Source organism: Callionymus lyra, chromosome 4 (genome assembly GCF_982586985.1).
Source record: "Callionymus lyra chromosome 4, fCalLyr1.hap1.1, whole genome shotgun sequence".
Lineage (NCBI taxonomy): Eukaryota > Metazoa > Chordata > Actinopteri > Syngnathiformes > Callionymidae > Callionymus > Callionymus lyra.
The window spans coordinates 4,156,873-4,177,558 of NC_141821.1; the positions used below are offsets into that span (position 1 = coordinate 4,156,873).

At 38.1% G+C, this 20,686-nt stretch overlaps 1 protein-coding gene and 2 pseudogenes across 2 annotated transcripts; all 3 read right to left on the minus strand.

Annotated features, from left to right (window-relative positions):
* Positions 1-1,336: 1,336 nt before the first annotated feature.
* On the minus strand, positions 1,337-8,305 carry LOC148081092 (uncharacterized; annotated as a pseudogene).
* Positions 8,306-10,143: 1,838 nt separating this feature from the next.
* Positions 10,144-16,389, minus strand: LOC148081093 (uncharacterized; annotated as a pseudogene). Its single transcript, XR_015710866.1, has 2 exons — positions 16,178-16,389; positions 10,144-12,109 (listed from the first exon to the last, which is right to left on the minus strand). The product of XR_015710866.1 is annotated as an uncharacterized LOC148081093 (transcript).
* Positions 16,390-18,423: 2,034 nt separating this feature from the next.
* On the minus strand, positions 18,424-20,110 carry LOC148081094 (uncharacterized). Its single transcript, XM_087788471.1, has one exon. It carries the CDS (start codon positions 20,093-20,095, stop codon positions 19,151-19,153), a length of 945 nt encoding a protein of 314 aa, XP_087644597.1. The 5' UTR covers positions 20,096-20,110; the 3' UTR covers positions 18,424-19,150.
* Between the last annotated feature and the right edge of the window lie 576 nt (positions 20,111-20,686).

Below are 20,686 nucleotides of genomic sequence, written 5' to 3' on the forward strand. Positions count from 1 at the left end.
TTCTTGAACTCTTTACCTTGGGAAAGGATTCCATCAGTCACCTGGAGAAGCTAGATTTGAATGCAAGGCAGTGATTATTTAATATGAATTAAATATGAAAGATTAACAGTTAATGAAGTGATTATTTGAAATGTGTGTTAAATCTAGATGATTGATTAAAGTAAAGTTGTCATATCCTTACAATATCCATATCCACATGGATGTTAAAGTCACCAGCAATAATCACTTGATCTGATTTAAGCACCAGGCTGGTCAAAACCACAGGGAACCGAGAATATAATTCAGAATATGGACCAGGAAGATGATAGAGTCCAGCAAAAAAGAAGTGACGGACCTGATCTCAAGGTTGTTTGTTGACCATTGCCCAGGCATATTGAAGCAGCTTCAGCACAAACATCCTCGACGGTATTTCAGACTCAGAAAACTGTATAGGCTTCACAGTGGGCTCTGTTACATGATTTTGGAGAAATGAAGGGCTATCTTAGTTCATGTCAGGTCAGACTCGAAACAAAAAAGGAAATCTTGGCTCGCTCTCTCCTCAGAGGTAACTTATCTTTCTGGCAGATGCAGGACCAATTTGTCAGGTTAGAATCTGACGCTTTAACAATAATGAGAAATTACATCTTGGTTAAAAGACACACATTTAATTGTACAATAGAATTAGAGAAAGACCAGCAGAGTTTCCAGTTCTGTTGAGGTTGAGAGTTGAGGTTGCTGTTATATCTCCATCCCAGTTTCACAAGTCGTTAATTATGTTACTTCCATGGTCTCCCTAAAACAAAAGCTTCAAACAAATGTATTACCCTCAAGGTCAGAGGTGGATCACTCTTCAGTCCAGTTCCTTGCACTGAGACATCTTAGCTTAAAACTTAAATTCATCCTCCACACATGCAACAGAAAACAATATACAATTTTATTAATGCAAAATGTGGTTAAGTAAAATAATTGATCAACATATTTTAGTCAACATTTTTACATCACTTTGGTGGTCCCATTATAACGTAAAAAAACAAGGAATTAACAAGGAATATTTATTCTAAAGTGGAGGCGATACCTTTAGTAATATCCTGAGGCTTTGAAGGCACTACAAACAGAGGAGAGGCTTTTCTCTTTCGTGAGTTTTCATGTGTGTTTTCATATTTCCTCTCTGACTTAAAGATTTTAAAAGATGTTTTTTTCAGGGCAAGTGGACAAGCAGAACAATTACCAGGCAAATCATTCTTTTCTAACTCGTGAATACTCGTTTGTTTCATTAGAGCTCAACTCTGTTCAAAGGACTTATCACACTGAGAGCAGGTATACGGTCTTCATCTTGTGTGAGTTCTCATGTGTTTCTTCAAACTCTCTCTCCAAGTAAAACATTTATCACACTGCAAGCAGACGAAAGGTTTTTCTCCAGTATGAGTTCTCATGTGTGATCTCAAACGTTTTGCACATGCATAACAATTACCACACAGTGAGCAAATGAAAGGTTTTTCTCCAGTGTGAGTTCTCATGTGTATCTTCAAATACCCTCTATCAGTAAAAGATTTACCACATTGAGAGCAGGTAAAAGGTTTTTCTCCAGTGTGAGTTCTCATGTGATTCTTCAAACTCCCTCTATCAGTAAAAGATTTACCACATTGAGAGCAGGTAAAAGGTTTTTCTCCAGTGTGAGTTCTCATGTGTTTCTTCAAATACCTTCTATCAGTAAAAGATTTACCACATTGAGAGCAGGTAAAAGGTTTTTCTCCAGTGTGAGTTCTCATGTGTTTCTTCAAATACCCTCCATCAGTAAAAGATTTACCACATTGAGAGCAGGTAAAAGGTTTTTCTCCAGTGTGAGTTCTCATGTGTTTGTTCAAATTCCCTCTAACAGTAAATGATTTTCCACACTGCGAGCAAGTGTAAGGTTTTTCTCCAGTGTGAGTTCTCAAGTGTACATTCAGGCTCCCTCTGTTTTTAAATGATTGACCACACTGAGAGCAGGTGAAAGGGTTTTCTCCAGTGTGTGTTCTCATGTGTTTTTTGAAGCTAAATGCACATGCATAACAATTGCCACACTGCGAGCAAGTGAAAGGTTTTTCTCCAGTGTGCTGACTCATATGTATCTTCAAACTCCCTCTCAGAGTAAATGATTTACCACATTGAGAGCAGCTAAAAGGTTTTTCTCCATTGTGAGTTCTCATGTGTGTCTTCAGATTCCCATTCTGAGTAAAAGATTTACCACACTGCGAGCAGGTAAAAGGTTTTTCTCCAGTGTGAGTTCTCATGTGTCTCTTCAGGCTCTTTCTCTTTACAAAACCTTTTCCACAATGAGAACAACTTAAAGGTCCTAGAGAGCAGACTTTTGTGTGGATAGTCAGTCCAGATTTAGAAGAACATTTCTTCCCACATCCAGAGCAGATCAGTGATTTGTGATCTTCATCTTTCTTCTCACTGACATGAACTTTTGGAATCTCCACAGAGTTTGAACCTGACTGAGTGTTACTGGTTTCTCTCCAGTCTTCACTGTCATCAGTGTCAGATTCAGAAGACAGCCCCCTCTGGTGGTCAGGATGGAGAGGTGTATGCAAGTAGCTGGCTGGTTCTGGTCCTCCACAGTTGTCTCCATCATCTTCTGCCTTCATTTGTGGAGTCAAGTTGTTGGTGTCGTTGTCATATTCATTCTTCACATCAACAGGAGTGTGGAAGAACTGGGAGGCATTTTCTTCTTCATCTTGTATATTCTCCGCCTCTTCTTCTTTAATGAGTTCATGTTCTTGTTCCTCCTTAATCAGACTGAAGCTGCACTTCTGTTCCTCAACTTCTTCTTTGATCACCAGCAGCTGATGAACATCTGCAGCGACACAAACACACCTGAGTCACTGACCAATCAAATATTGATGAACTCTTGTTGGTGTTGTATCAGTAGCAAGGTATATATTTGAAATTCACAAGTCAGTGATTACATTTTACAGTTATTAAGCATCTCGTAATACTGTCATGTTATATCATTTATCACTGCTAGGAAAGTCTGATCCCGGTGTAATATCTGTGTTATCAGTAAGATTAAAAATAATCATTGGATTGTATTTTTACGTACACACAGACACTTTATTGATCCTCAAAGGAAAAACTATCCATTTATCTACATATGTTATAAGATCAGGTCTAATGGAAGAAAATTACGTTAACATAAGTTAAATATTGAGTTTAATTCTCAGCAAATTTACAAGCTTAGAGGAAAAATGTACACATTTACACTCGTCTGAACTCCTTTATAACAGTGTGATCTATGTCAAAAAATATTTTAAAAGAACGATTATAAACTATTAATAAAGTCTCAATTGATGTTTTCTGATGACGTGGTGAAGATCCTGGATCAGCAGCAGCTCTGGAGGTGGAGCCCTGGGGCTCCGGGAGAGAAATAAAAAGGTGTGGGTTTAAACTGCACAGGTGATGAATGTAATGCAGAAAAGAAGGATATACAGAGCTCGGTGTCTAAAACTCCTCCAGCATTCTCAGCCTATAGCAGCTAAGATAAACAGTTTTGTTAGTTATAGCAGCTAAAGATAAACAGTTAAGTTAGTTATAGGCTTTATCGAAAAGTAAGGTTTTAAGATTGTTTTTAAACATAGAGAGAGTGTCTGCCCTCCGGACTGAAGCCGGTAGTTTGTTCCACAGCAGAGGGGCTTGAAAACTGAAGGCCCTGGCTCCGAATCTACATTTAGAGATTTGTGGTATAACTAATAGATCAGAGTTTAAGGATCGTAAGGTCCTTGAGGGTTGGTAAGTTTGGATTAAATCTTTAATGTATGTTGGTGCTAGACCATGTAAGGCTTTATCGGTTAGGAGAAGGATTTTAAATTGTATTCTAAATTCTACAGGAAGCCAATGTAGGGAAGACAGTACAGGGGAAATGTGTTCGCGCCTCTTAGTCTTAGTCCGAACACGAGCTGCAGAGTTCTGAATGAGCTGAAGAGTTCTGAGAGACTTTTTAGAACATCCTGAGAGAAGAGAGTTACAATAGTCCAGCCTGGAGGTTACAAAAGCATGGATGAGCTTCTCAGCAGCATCTAAAGGAAGGAAGTGCCTGATTTTTGAAATGTTACGAAGGTGGAAGTAAGCAGTCCGTGAGATTTGTTTTATGTGTGAGTTAAATGACAAGTCCTCGTCAAAGCATACACCCAGATTCTTTACAGCGGTGCTAGTAGCAGGAGCAAGTCCATTTTGTAAAGCTAGATCATTAGTAAATGATTGTCTGAGATGTTGCGGACCAACTAGTAAAACCTCAGTCTTTTCCGAGTTCAGTAGGAGGAAGTTTTTGGTCATCCAGGACTTGATATCTGTAATACAGGACTGTAATTGTGTTAGCTGATTTCTTTCATCTGGCTTCATGGACAAGTAAAGTTGGGTGTCATCAGCATAACAGTGAAAATGTATAGAGTGTCTTCTAATCAAGTCCCCTAGTGGGAGCATATAGATTGTGAATAGTAAAAGGACCAAGAACAGAACCTTGTGGGACACCATAGCTGATCTTAGTGTGTGTCGATGAGAGGTGGTTGACATGTATATAGTGCGTTCTATCCGACAGGTAAGATTTAAACCAGTTAAGAGCAGTTCCACGAATGCATAAATGGTTTTCTAGCCTCTGTAGAAGGATTTGGTGGTCGACAGTGTCAAATGCAGCACTGAGATCTAGAAGAACAAGAACTGAAACATGGCCCTGATCAGAGGCCATCAGTAGGTCGTTACTTACTTTTACCAGGGCGGTCTCTGTGCTGTGGTGTTCCCTAAAACCAGACTGAAACACCTCAAATTGATCATTGTCCTGGAGATAATCACAGAGCTGACTTGTTACCACTTTCTCCAGAAGTTTTGAAATGAAGACAAGATTAGAGATAGGCTCTAACTATAGTTAGTGAGGACCTCTGGATCAAGAGTGGGTTTTTTAAGCAGAGGTTTAATTACTGCAACTTTAAAAATCTGAGGCACATAGCCGGATGTTATTGACAAGTTAATAATGTCAAGTATGAAAGTGCTAAGTAAGGGGAACAGTTCTTTAAGTAGCCATGTGGGAATAGGATCGAGAAGACATGTTGTGGACTTTGAGGAGGAAACAACCTGGGACAGCTGTCGAGGACTCACTGGTAGAAAGGAGTCAAAATATGTATCAGTCATAGTGTCTGTGTCCGGTGAGGCTGCACTGGTTGTATTAGAAGAATCTAGGAGGTCTTGAATCTTTCCTCTGATAGTTACAATTTTTTCATTAAAAAAGTTCATGAAGTCACTGCTACTGAGATGAGGAGGGATGGACTGATGGACTGATGGACTGATGGACTGATGGACTGATGGACTGATGGACTGATGGACTGCTCAATGGACTGATGGCTCCGTGTCAGCCTGGCTACAGTGCTGAATAAGAACTTGGGGTTATTCTTATTTGCTTCTATAAGTGATGAGTAGTAGCTGGCTCTGGCTTTCCGAAGAGATGCCTTGTATATTTTTAACTTATCCTGCCAGTCCTGGTAGAATTCATTATGTTTTGATGAACGCCATTTCTTCTCTAGTCATCTAGAAACCTATTTAATTTACGTGTTTCCTGAGTATACCAGGGAGCAAGACTACTTCTGTTAACAGTCTTTTGAGTTAGTGGTGCGATTGAGTCAAGCGTATTATGCAACGAGTCTGTAAAACTGCCCACAAAGTTATCAATGTCGGGGTGACTATGGGTAGAGTTTCTTGACACACTGAGGCTAGGGAATTGTTTCCATAAACTTGGTAACGGCACTTTCAGACAGACATCTTTTGAGAGTGCTCCTGCTCTGTAGACTTGGGTCTTTTAAAATGAAATCAAAGGTTATTAATTGATGGTCAGAGAGAACTGAATTCTGAGGAGAGACAATAACATTTTTAATTTCAAGTCCGTATGCTAGGACAAGATCTAATGTGTGCTTAAAACAGCGAGTCGGTTCATGTACGTACTGAGAGAAACCAAATGACTCCAGGATAGAGTTAAACCTGTTAGCTAAGCTATCATGGACCATATCAACATGGATGTTAAAGTCACCAACAATAATCACTTTATCTGATTTAAGCACCAGGCTGGTCAAGAACTCAGGGAACTCAGACAAGAATTCAGAATAAGGTCCAGGGGGACGATAGACTCCAACAAAGAGAAGTGACCTGATCTCAAGGTTGTATTAGATACGCTAATATATAATACTTTCAAAAGAGTTGAAATCACATTGTGGTCTAGTAAAGGTTGACAGACATGAGTTGATGATGGCTGCGACTCCACCTCCTCGACCAGAGCGTCGAGGGGCGTTAAAGTTAGTGTGGCTGGGTGGTGTTGATTCATTTAAAGATACGTAATCATCTATAGACAGCCAGGTTTCGGTTAAGCAGAATAAGTCAATGGTTTTATCTGATATAAGTTCATTAATTAGTGCAGCTTTTGAGGACAGGGATCGGATATTCAACAATCCACACTTAATTCTCCTGTCCTCTACAATGGTAGTATTTATTTGATTTAGATTTATTTGAATTAGATTTTCTTTACCAGCTCTTCTACTGACATTTTTACTTGGTTTTATTAAGCGGGTCAGATTGACCCTCTCTATGCGGTTAGAGGTGGGTGGCTGTTGTGGGAGAAGGGCAGAAGAGTGTGGAAGACTGCAGTTCTGCCTTCTGATCTGTGCTCTGAGTCACGTTACACTAAAACTGTCAACACTGCTAGACAAGAGAGATGCTCCTTCCAACGTGGGATGGATGCAGTCTCTCCTAAGCAGACCAGGTTTTCCCCAGAAGGTTTTCCAGTTGTTAACAAAGCCAACCCCGTTTGCGGGGCACCACTCCGACAACCAGCGATTAAATGATGAATAGCGAGTAAACATATCATCATTGGCCATATTGGGAAGGGGTCCAGAGAACACTACGGAGTCCGACATTGTTCGTGCAAATGCACACACCGACTGAACGTTCACCTTGGTGACCTCCGAGCAACGTAATCGGATGTCGTTAGAGGATATTGCATTTTTTCAAAGGAAATCTTGTAAATCTTGTAAAAACTGTAAAGAGGGTTGAGAATCTTATCAGGTCCTTCCTCGTCCTCCTTTATCCACATCCACACCTCTCCTGTCATTCAAGTCAGAATGAAGGTTGTGTTAGGATATGACAACTTTACTGTAATCTACCATCTAGATTCAACACACATTTAAATAATCACTTAAATAACTGATAATCTTTCATATTTAATTCATACTAAAATAATTATTTAAATAACTGATAATCTTTCGTATTTAATTCATATAAAATAATCACTTAAATAACTGATAATATTTCGTATTTAATTCATGAATTCAATCTGAAAATCTCAGTAAACTGAGAACCTGTGTGAGAACTCGCACTGAAAGACACAACAAACCAGTGAGTTGCTGGGAACTGAACAGATTCTCTCAAGAAGAAATCTGCGGTAACTCTTCACAACGACCACGTGAGGCGGCCATCTTAGGAGAAGTGTTTAGAATCACTGACCAATCCTACATGCACTGATGACTAGAGGCGTTAACCTGAATATTCATACTATCAAGATCCACCATTTTGTGAGATCATTGCGTTCTGGCATTTGACAACAATTGTAGTGACATTATATAAAGGTTTCATATTCGTGAAAGAAATACGTTTGAAACATATTCGTTTAGTTAAATGAATCCAAATCTTTCAAGATTACATTTTTGTCGTTCTAAGTAATTTGTAGACGGTCCCTTATCTGATGTCTCGGCTGCGGAGGCTTTTTGACGCTTTTTTTTTGCTGCTTACTTCCAATTTTATCACATTTTTTCTTCTCAAATGAGGGTTTAGTTCGCAGCTAGTGTCACAGTGATCACAATACTTTGGTTTCATTTGAATGACTCGTATACAAACGTTTCAGCGCGTAAAGACGGAACGTTAATAGCAAAGCAACTTGACTTGTGTACAAGTCTGTACGAACCTGGTTTCTTGGTCACCATCTCCAGCAGGGTTCTGTCTCTTTCTAGCTCTCGTTCATAGCAGAGAAGTTTGGAGAGAAAACTTGGCAGCAGATGATCGTCGACTGCAGTTATCAGCCGCTGCTTGAAGGAATCTTTCAAGCTTGAAAGTCTGTCCATGTTCATCCAACGTGTGATCCACGAACAAAGAAACTTCTACTGGTCAGAGAAGAAAGTGGAGAAAAGGGCGGAGTCAGTACAGGATTCACAGTGGGATGTGCTCACTTCCGCATGCGGAAAGGAAATGACGTCACAAGACGTAATTAGGCCTTGACATTTATTAAGGTAAGGTAAGGTAAAACTTTATTAAACTAAATAAGCTGCAATTTTATTCTTTTATATATGAGTTTTTTTCAAAACATTTCTTCAACTAACTTAAAAACTAATGTTTTGAGGGATTAATATATACTGGAAAAATTACACACAAGGAGGAGGAAAAAAGTAAATAAGTGTTATTTATATATGTAAATGAATAATAAATACAAAATACATTTGTTAATGAATTAGGACCACATTACAGTATGACATTAGGAGATGGATCTCTCGTGAATTCATTGCTCTGTGACCCTGGTCTAGAAAAGCGCTATACAAATAAGAATTACTTACTTACTTACTGACCTTTTTTGTGAACTTGAGATAAACTCAGTGGAGTTACCTGTTACCAACTTAACATGGAATATAATGTCTTTCTGTGCCTGGAACTCCTTGAAAGGTTTTCCATTTTCCATTAGTTTCAAACAGACAACATCTTTTAGAAATATAACCTATTGAAAAGTATGTGTGTTAGTTGCATCAATACTTTGTTTGTTTTTGTGTATTGTCTAATTAACTTCATATGATCCACTCTTCTGTTAAGCATCGACACTGAGCATCAAAGCCTCTCACCTTCCTGACCATGGAAAATTGTAGGATCCAATGTTGTAAAACATTAGAGTGAAGGCAGGGATTGTTTTGGAATAGGGGAGACGAGGTGGGGTGATGAGGTGTCTGGGGGGAGGTGTGTTGAGGGAAGAAGGAAATGTGGCTGCCGTGGGGATGAGGGCGTGGGGGGCAGGGACTGATCAAAGCGGTTGAAGAAGGTGTTAAGTTCATTAGCCCTCTCAGTAGTCCCCCCTGTGGCTTCGGTCTTTGTGTTAAGACCAGTGATGGTCCTCACACCTTCCCAGACGTCCCTCATGTTGTTCTCCCTCAGCTTTTCTTCCACCTTCCTCCTGTAGGTGTCCTTAGCTTCCCTCACACAGAGTTTTACCTCCTGCTGTGCAGCCTTCATGGCCTCCTTGTCTCTGCTCCTGAAGGCAACTTTCTTCTTGTTGAGAACAGCCTTGACTTCTCGCGTAACCCACGGCTTTTATCTAATCAGGTGTCTTAGGAGTGTAATCAGTTGATTGTCAGTCTGGTGTTGCTTGTTCAGCTGAAAACCTCATTGGTTAAACTGTACATGCTTGATCGGTTGGAACAAAAACCTGCACCCACTGCAGCTCTTTCTGGACCAGGTTCCCTACCCCTGGTCTAGAGAGAATCTGTTTATCAGTTGAATTAAGCAGATGTGTCCTTGGTTCCCAGAGACTTGCTGGCTTGCTTTTTCTTTCTCAGTGTGAGTGTCGATGTGACCTGTACTGAAGAATTTGGGTTGTTACAGTGAATAGATTTTAATGCAAGACAATGATTATTTAATATGAACTAAATATGAAAGATGATCAGTTATTAAATGATTATTTGAAATGTGTGTGTAATCTAGATGATTGATTAAAGTAAAGTTTTCACTGAGAACCGAGAATATAATTCAGAATATGGACCAGGAAGATGATAGAGTCCAGCAAAAAAGAAGTGACGGACCTGATCTCAAGGTTGTTTGTTGACCATTGCCCAGGCATATTGAAGCAGCTTCAGCACAAATATCATCCGCACAAACATCCTCGACGGTATTTCAGACTCAGAAAACTGTATAGGCTTCACAGTGGGCTCTGTTACATGATTTTGGAGAAATGAAGGGCTATCTTAGTTCATGTCAGAACCAGATGTTGGGACGAAACAAAAAAGGAAATCTTGGCTCGCTCTCTCCTCAGAGGTAACTTATCTTTCTGGCAGATGCAGGACCAATTTGTCAGGTTAGAATCTGACGCATTAACAATAATGAGAAATTACATCTTGGTTAAAAGACACACATTTAATTGTACAATACAATTAGAGAAAGACCAGCAGAGTTTCCAGTTCTGTTGAGGTTGAGAGTTGAGGTTGCTGTTATATCTCCATCCCAGTTTCATAAGTCGTTAATTATGTTACTTCCATGGTCTCCCTGAAACAAAAGCTTCAAACAAATGTATTACCCTCAAGGTCAGAGGTGGATCACTCTTCAGTCCAGTTCCTTGCACTGAGACATCTTAGCTTAAAACTTAAATTCAACCTTCACACATGCAACAGAAAACAATATACAATTTTATTAATGCAAAATGTGGTTAAGTAAAATAATTGATAAACATATTTTAGTCAACATTTTTCCCATCACTTTTATTCTGCACTGACAACAATAAATTGACATGTTGTATTTACAACATTGTCAATAACAGTTTATAATTCTGAATTAAAAATAATTCTGTGTTTCTCAAGGTAAACTATGGGAGGTGGTCCCATTATAACGTAAAAAAATAAGGAATTAACAAGGAATATTTGTTCTAAAGTGGAGGCGATACCTTTAGTAATATCCTGAGGCTTTGAAGGCACTACAAACAGAGGAGAGGCTTTTCTCTTTCGTGAGTTTTCATGTGTGTTTTCATATTTCCTCTCTGACTTAAAGATTTTAAAATATGTTTTTTTCAGGGCCAGTGGACAAGCAGAACAATTACCAGGCAAATCATTATTTTCTAACTCGTGAATACTCGTTTGTTTCATTAGAGCTCAACTCTGTTCAAAGGACTTATCACACTGAGAGCAGGTATACGGTCTTCATCCTGTGTGAGTTCTCATGTGTTTCTTCAAACTCTTTCTCCAAGTAAAACATTTATCACACTGCGAGCAGACGAAAGGTTTTTCTCCAGTATGAGTTCTCATGTGTGATCTCAAACTAATTGGACATGCAAAACAATTACCACACTGTGAGCAAATGAAAGGTTTTTCTCCAGTGTGAGTTCTCATGTGTATCTTCAAATACCCTCTCTCAGTAAAAGATTTACCACATTGAGAGCAGGTAAAAGGTTTTTCTCCAGTGTGCGTTCTCATGTGTACATTCAGGTTCCCTCTCTGTTTAAATGATTTACCACACTGAGAGCAGGTGAAAGGTTTTTCTCCAGTGTGAGTTCTCATGTGTACAATCAGGTTCCCTCTCCGTTTAAATGATTTACCACACTGAGAGCAGGTGAAAGGTTTTTCTCCAGTGTGAGTTCTCATGTGTATCTTCAAACTCGCTCTGTGAGTAAATGATTTATCACACTGAGAGCAGGTGAAAGGTTTTTCTCCAGTGTGAGTTCTCATGTGTACATTCAGGTTCCCTCTCCATTTAAATGATTGACCACACTGAGAGCAGGTAAAAGGTTTTTCTCCAGTGTGAGTTCTCATGTGAACCGTCAGATTATTCTTCTTTACAAAACCTTTTCCACAATGAGAACAACTTAAAGTTCCTAGAGAGCAGACTTTTGTGTGTTTAGTCAGTCCAGATTTTGAAGAACATTTCTTCCCACATCCAGAGCAGATCAGTGATTTGTGATCTTCATCTTTCTTCTCACTGACATGAACTTTTGGATTCTCCACAGAGTTTGAACCTGACTGAGTGTTACTGGTCTCTCTCCAGTCTTCACTGTCATCAGTGTCAGATTCAGAAGACAGCCCCCTCTGGTGGTCAGGATGGAGAGGTGTATGCAAGTAGCTGGCTGGTTCTGGTCCTCCACAGTTGTCTCCATCATCTTCTGCCTTCATATGTGGAGTCAAGTTGTTGGTGTCGTCGTCATATTCATTCTTCACATCAACAGGAGTGTGGAAGAACTGGGAGGCATTTTCTTCTTCATCTTGTATATTCTCCGCCTCTTCTTCTTTAATGAGTTCATGTTCTTGTTCCTCCTTAATCAGACTGAAGCTGCACTTCTGTTCCTCAACTTCTTCTTTGATCACCAGCAGCTGCTGAACATCTGCAGCGACACAAACACACCTGAGTCACTGACCAATCAAATATTGATGAACTCTTGTTGGTGTTGTATCAGTAGCAAGGTATATATTTGAAATTCACAAGTCAGTGATTACATTTTACAGTTATTAAGCATCTCGTAATACTGTCATGTTATATCATTTATCACTGCTAGGAAAGTCTGATCCCGGTGTAATATCTGTGTTATCAGTAAGATTAAAAATAATCATTGGATTGTATTTTTACGTACACACAGACACTTTATTGATCCTCAAAGGAAAAACTATCCATTTATCTACATATGTTATAAGATCAGGTCTAATGGAAGAAAATTACGTTAACATAAGTTAAATATTGAGTTTAATTCTCAGCAAATTTAAAAGCTTAGAGGAAAAATGTACACATTTACACTCGTCTGAACTCCTTTATAACAGTGTGATCTATGTCAAAAAATATTTTAAAAGAACGATTATAAACTATTAATAAAGTCTCAATTGATGTTTTCATTGCATTTTGTCTCTGATCCGAAAAGGGAAATTATTGGGATTTATTTAGAAGAAAATATTTTCACAGGAAATCTTGTAAAGCTTCGGATGATATTTGTGCTGAAGCTGCTGGATTATTCCTGGGAAATGGTCAACAAACAACCTTGAGATCAGGTCAGTCACTTCTTTTTTGCTGGACTCTATCATATTCCTGGTCCATATTCTGAATCTGTAAAAACTGTAAAGAGGGTTGAGAATCTTATCAGGTCCTTCCTCGTCCTCCTTTATCCACATCCACACCTCTCCTGTCATTCAAGTCAGAATGAAGGTTGTGTTAGGATATGACAACTTTACTGTAATCTATCATCTAGATTCAACACACATTTAAATGAATCACTTAAATAACTGAAAATATTTCATATTTAATTCATATTAAAATAATCATTTAAATAACTGATAATATTTCATATTTAATTCATTTTAAAATAATCATTTAAATAACTGATAATATTTCACATTTAATTCATATTAAAATAATCACTTAAATAACTGATAATATTTCATATTTAATTAATTTTAAAATAATCATTTAAATAACTGATAATATTTCATATTCAATTCATTTTAAAATAATCATTTAAATAACTGATAATCTTTCATATTTAATTCATATTAAAATAATCATTTAAATAACTGATATTATTTCATATTTAATTCATATTAAAATAATCACTTAAATAACTGATATTATTTCATATTTAATTCATATTAAAATAATCATTTAAATAACTGATAATATTTCATATTTAATTCATATTAAAACAATCATTTAAATAACTGATAATCTTTCATATTTAATTCATATTAAAACAATCATTGCCTCTGTTTCTAAATTCACATGCACAGGTCAGATAAAAGTCTTTCTCACACTGAGAGCAAAGCAATATGCAATCTGATGAATTTCTGATGAATTCAACCTGAAAATCTCAGTAAACTGAGAACCTGTGTGAGAACTCGCACTGAAAGACATCTTTGCGTTCTGGCACTTGAAGACATCTGCGATAGATCTCTCTGCTTGCTAGCGCCGTGACCCTTGGCGTGGACTGCTGGTCTGAAGGTCGATTCGATTCCAAATTATTGTTTTCAACTCTTCTTTATTTTCTTACCTTCATTGTTTTTCTCTTAAGTATTTGGGTTGGTTTTGGTAATAATTATCTTTTCTCTTTATTAAGTAACATTCTTTGTTGACAATAGTTATTTTACTATTATTCCTGTTTCTTTATTAAGGTATATATGTACATATTTATAGTTAATTGGTGGTATCATTTGGTTAAGAAGAAAAACAATATATATATATACAGTATATACTATATATATATATATATATACTGTATATAAAAACACACATATTTGCCTTAGTGCCCTAAAATGTATGCTCTTCTTTAAGGCAAGACTTTTGGTGTTTTGTGTATAGATAATACTTCTTATCTGAAACAAGTGTGTCATTGACTGCTTGCACATGTGTGTACGTTTGTTGATATCAGTTCCTGTTTTTGTCTCTTCTTCTACTCTCAATTTCTGATCTTTGGTGTTGTGTTTGCTGTGCTGCCCCCTGCTGGTTATCTCTTTGCTATATATGTATTTATATATATATTTATATATATAAACACACATATTTGCCTTGGTGCCCTTAAATGTATGCTCTTCTTTAAGGCAACACTTGCCTTGACCTTAAAACGATTAAATTCGAAGCCTGCATATAACAGTATTATTATTGTATCAATGCTGGTATTGTTTTTCTGCCTTAAGTGTGAGAAATGCATTTGGGGAGATGTTTCTGTGCCAGAACATCAGTTGTAATTATGAAGTTATTACAAAATGTTTAAAAATAATTGAATGGAAACATAGATTTCGAAGAGAAATTCGAAAACATAATGAGTGTAGAATGATAATATTGGTGATCTTTGTAAGTGACATACATTTACCATCAGAGTTGTAACTAGTAGGAGTTAATACAAAATGTATTGAATATTGCATGAAAATATTTCCAACAAGTAAAACAATACAGTCAAATGTTAAAAACTAATAATTGTAGTGGCATTATATAAAGGTTTCGTATTCGTGAAAGAAATACGTTTGAAAAGTAATTTGTAGACGGTCCCTTATCTGGTGTCTCGGCTGCGGAGGCTTTTTGACGCTTTTTTTGCACATTTTTCTTCTCAAATGAGGGCTTAGTTCGCAGCTAGTGTCACAGTGATCACAATTAGTGATGCGAGATGAAGCCTCATGAAGCACTGAAGCCTCCCAGCCGAGTAGTTCATCTTTGGAGCAAAGCCTCGTGAGGCTTCATTTGCACGACCATGCCATCATGTGGACAATTGGGAGCATTGCATATTTGTGCGCAAATGATTCTGATATTAAAAAATGTGCTTGACAACCTTGTTTTTTAAAAAAAAATAATTATTCATTTTTATTTAAATGGTGGTCTCCAAGCTCTCATGCAGGCCCTATAATGCCTCAGCATTGATGAAGTGTTGTTGTTGTATCCAATTTCCTGGGAACACAACAGACACTTCACCTTTTCAAAATGAAAAAAAAAAAGATGGATATAAGTACAAGGCATGTCCAATGGAAACTATATATATATACACCCATTATTATCTTATATATATATATATATTTTATATGTATATATAAAATATAATAATGGGTCTGTGTGTATATATATATGTATATATATATATATATATATATATACTGTATATAGTATATATAATAATGGGTGTGTGTATGTGTCTGTGAGAATATATTAATCACAGGCTGTGATTCACAGCCTATATTCCAACATCATTATACCTTTCTAGGAGAGATCTGCTCAAAATGCTGCCACACGGGGGAAAAACGCCTTTTTCTCGCCGGTTCCATGATACTAGTAGTAAACCAAAGTTTGCTATAGTCAACAATCCGCCAATCCAAGAGATGTTTCGTTTCGAGGCCACTTTTATTCTGAGTTTCGCGGGAAGTTCACGAGCGATTACCGAAACGGTCACGTGACTCGTTCAAGCAGCGCTGCTCGAACCAGTCACGTGACGGTTCGGTTCGCGAGGCCTCGAACGTCATCACTACGTCACCACCTACGTCACCAACACACGCCTCGATACACGCTTCATGAAAAAAATCCTGGATTACTCGACACACGCTTCGAAGCCTCGACACAGTCCGTAACATCACTAATCACAATACTTTGGTTTCATTTGAATGACTCGTATACAAACGTTTCAGCGCGTAAAGACGGAACGTTAATAGCAAAGCAACTTGACTTGTGTACAAGTAAGTAAGTAAATAATATTTATTTATACAGCGCTTTTCGAGACCAGGGTCACAAAGCGCTTAAACAATCAAAATAATACTCAAAAAAGTACATACTTTAAAGATCAAGATAATACTGAGAACAACACAGCAGTTCGAGAAATTCAAGGAAAAGCCTGAACAAATAGAAACGTCTTAAGGTGTTTCTTAAAGGAGTCAGTAGATCCATCAAGAGCAAAGAGAGAGAAGATCGTTCCAAAGCTTAGGTCTGTACGAACCTGGTTTCTTGGTCACCATCTCCAGCAGGGTTCTGTCTCTTTCTAGCTCTCGTTCATAGCAGAGAAGTTTGGAGAGAAAACTTGGCAGCAGATGATCGTCGACTGCAGTTATCAGCCGCTGCTTGAAGGAATCTTTCAAGCTTGAAAGTCTGTCCATGTTCATCCAACGTGTGATCCACGAACAAAGAAACTTCTACTGGTCAGAGAAGAAAGTGGAGAAAAGGGCGGAGTCAGTACAGGATTCACAGTGGGATGTGCTCACTTCCGCATGCGGAAAGGAAATGACGTCACAAGACGTAAATAGGCCTTGACATTTATTAAGGTAAGGTAAGGTAAAACTTTATTAAACTAAATAAGCTGCAATTTTATTCTTTTATATATGAGTTTTTTTCAAAACATTTCTTCAACTAACTTAAAAACTAATGTTTTGAGGGATTAATATATACTGGAAAAATTACACACAAGGAGGAGGAAAAAAGTAAATAAGTGTTATTTATATATGTAAATGAATAATAAATACAAAATACATTTGTTAATGAATTAGGACCACATTACAGTATGACATTAGGAGATGGATCTCTCGTGAATTCATTGCTCTGTGACCCTGGTCTAGAAAAGCGCTATACAAATAAGAATTACTTACTTACTTACTGACCTTTTTTGTGAACTTGAGATAAACTCAGTGGAGTTACCTGTTACCAACTTAACATGGAATATAATGTCTTTCTGTGCCTGGAACTCCTTGAAAGGTTTTCCATTTTCCATTAGTTTCAAACAGACAACATCTTTTAGAAATATAACCTATTGAAAAGTATGTGTGTTAGTTGCATCAATACTTTGTTTGTTTTTGTGTATTGTCTAATTAACTTCATATGATCCACTCTTCTGTTAAGCATCGACACTGAGCATCAAAGCCTCTCACCTTCCTGACCATGGAAAATTGTAGGATCCAATGTTGTAAAACATTAGAGTGAAGGCAGGGATTGTTTTGGAATAGGGGAGACGAGGTGGGGTGATGAGGTGTCTGGGGGGAGGTGTGTTGAGGGAAGAAGGAAATGTGGCTGCCGTGGGGATGAGGGCGTGGGGGGCAGGGACTGATCAAAGCGGTTGAAGAAGGTGTTAAGTTCATTAGCCCTCTCAGTAGTCCCCCCTGTGGCTTCGGTCTTTGTGTTAAGACCAGTGATGGTCCTCACACCTTCCCAGACGTCCCTCATGTTGTTCTCCCTCAGCTTTTCTTCCACCTTCCTCCTGTAGGTGTCCTTAGCTTCCCTCACACAGAGTTTTACCTCCTGCTGTGCAGCCTTCATGGCCTCCTTGTCTCTGCTCCTGAAGGCAACTTTCTTCTTGTTGAGAACAGCCTTGACTTCTCGCGTAACCCACGGCTTTTATCTAATCAGGTGTCTTAGGAGTGTAATCAGTTGATTGTCAGTCTGGTGTTGCTTGTTCAGCTGAAAACCTCATTGGTTAAACTGTACATGCTTGATCGGTTGGAACAAAAACCTGCACCCACTGCAGCTCTTTCTGGACCAGGTTCCCTACCCCTGGTCTAGAGAGAATCTGTTTATCAGTTGAATTAAGCAGATGTGTCCTTGGTTCCCAGAGACTTGCTGGCTTGCTTTTTCTTTCTCAGTGTGAGTGTCGATGTGACCTGTACTGAAGAATTTGGGTTGTTACAGTGAATAGATTTTAATGCAAGACAATGATTATTTAATATGAACTAAATATGAAAGATGATCAGTTATTAAATGATTATTTGAAATGTGTGTGTAATCTAGATGATTGATTAAAGTAAAGTTTTCACTGAGAACCGAGAATATAATTCAGAATATGGACCAGGAAGATGATAGAGTCCAGCAAAAAAGAAGTGACGGACCTGATCTCAAGGTTGTTTGTTGACCATTGCCCAGGCATATTGAAGCAGCTTCAGCACAAATATCATCCGCACAAACATCTTCGACGCTATTTCAGACTCAGAAAACTGTATAGGCTTCACAGTGGGCTCTGTTACATGATTTTGGAGAAATGAAGGGCTATCTTAGTTCATGTCAGGTCAGACTCGAAAAAAAAAAGGAAATCTTGGCTCGCTCTCTCCTCAGAGGTAACTTATCTTTCTGGCAGATGCAGGACCAATTTGTCAGGTTAGAATCTGACGCTTTAACAATAATGAGAAATTACATCTTGGTTAAAAGACACACATTTAATTGTACAATACAATTAGAGAAAGACCAGCAGAGTTTCCAGTTCTGTTGAGGTTGAGAGTTGAGGTTGCTGTTATATCTCCATCCCAGTTTCACAAGTCGTTAATTATGTTACTTCCATGGTCTCCCTGAAACAAAAGCTTCAAACAAATGTATTACCCTCAAGGTCAGAGGTGGATCACTCCTCAGTCCAGTTCCTTGCACTGAGACATCTTAGCTTAAAACTTAAATTCAACCTTCACACATGCAACAGAAAACAATATACAATTTTATTAATGCAAAATGTGGTTAAGTAAAATAATTGATAAACATATTTTAGTCAACATTTTTCCCATCACTTTTATTCTGCACTGACAACAATAAATTGACATGTTGTATTTACAACATTGTCAATAACAGTTTATAATTCTGAATTAAAAATAATTCTGTGTTTCTCAAGGTAAACTATGGGAGGTGGTCCCATTATAACGTAAAAAAATAAGGAATTAACAAGGAATATTTGTTCTAAAGTGGAGGCGATACCTTTAGTAATATCCTGAGGCTTTGAAGGCACTACAAACAGAGGAGAGGCTTTTCTCTTTCGTGAGTTTTCATGTGTGTTTTCATATTTCCTCTCTGACTTAAAGATTTTAAAAGATGTTTTTTTCAGGGCCAGTGGACAAGCAGAACAATTACCAGGCAAATCATTATTTTCTAACTCGTGAATACTCGTTTGTTTCATTAGAGCTCAACTCTGTTCAAAGGACTTATCACACTGAGAGCAGGTATACGGTCTTCATCCTGTGTGAGTTCTCATGTGTTTCTTCAAACTCTCTCTCCAAGTAAAACATTTATCACACTGCAAGCAGACGAAAGGTTTTTCTCCAGTATGAGTTCTCATGTGTGATCTCAAACGTTTTGCACATGCATAACAATTACCACACAGTGAGCAAATGAAAGGTTTTTCTCCAGTGTGAGTTCTCATGTGTATCTTCAAATACCCTCTATCAGTAAAAGATTTACCACATTGAGAGCAGGTAAAAGGTTTTTCTCCAGTGTGAGTTCTCATGTGATTCTTCAAACTCCCTCTATCAGTAAAAGATTTACCACATTGAGAGCAGGTAAAAGGTTTTTCTCCAGTGTGAGTTCTCATGTGTTTCTTCAAATACCTTCTATCAGTAAAAGATTTACCACATTGAGAGCAGGTAAAAGGTTTTTCTCCAGTGTGAGTTCTCATGTGTTTCTTCAAATACCCTCCATCAGTAAAAGATTTACCACATTGAGAGCAGGTAAAAGGTTTTTCTCCAGTGTGAGTTCTCATGTGTTTGTTCAAATTCCCTCTAACAGTAAATGATTTTCCACACTGCGAGCAAGTGTAAGGTTTTTCTCCAGTGTGAGTTCTCAAGTGTACATTCAGGCTCCCTCTGTTTTTAAATGATTGACCACACTGAGAGCAGGTGAAAGGGTTTTCTCCAGTGTGTGTTCTCATGTGTTTTTTGAAGCTAAATGCACATGCATAACAATTGCCACACTGCGAGCAAGTGAAAGGTTTTTCTCCAGTGTGCTGACTCATATGTATCTTCAAACTCCCTCTCAGAGTAAATGATTTACCACATTGAGAGCAGCTAAAAGGTTTTTCTCCATTGTGAGTTCTCATGTGTGTCTTCAGATTCCCATTCTGAGTAAAAGATTTACCACACTGCGAGCAGGTAAAAGGTTTTTCTCCAGTGTGAGTTCTCATGTGTCTCTACAGGCTCTTTCTCTTTACAAAACCTTTTCCACAATGAGAACAACTTAAAGGTCCTAGAGAGCAGACTTTTGTGTGGATAGTCAGTCCAGATTTAGAAGAACATTTCTTCCCACATCCAGAGCAGATCAGTGATTTGTGATCTTCATCTTTCTTCTCACTGACATGAACTTTTGGAATCTCCACAGAGTTTGAACCTGACTGAGTGTTACTGGTTTCTCTCCAGTCTTCACTGTCATCAGTGTCAGATTCAGAAGACAGCCCCCTCTGGTGGTCAGGATGGAGAGGTGTATGCAAGTAGCTGGCTGGTTCTGGTCCTCCACAGTTGTCTCCATCATCTTCTGCCTTCATTTGTGGAGTCAAGTTGTTGGTGTCGTTGTCATATTCATTCTTCACATCAACAGGAGTGTGGAAGAACTGGGAGGCATTTTCTTCTTCATCTTGTATATTCTCCGCCTCTTCTTCTTTAATGAGTTCATGTTCTTGTTCCTCCTTAATCAGACTGAAGCTGCACTTCTGTTCCTCAACTTCTTCTTTGATCACCAGCAGCTGATGAACATCTGCAGCGACACAAACACACCTGAG

Bases quoted from the DNA above. Each gene is read 5' to 3' on its own strand.
- LOC148081094 (XM_087788471.1), bottom strand. From the start codon at position 20,095: ATGAGAACTCACACTGGAGAAAAACCTTTTACCTGCTCGCAGTGTGGT.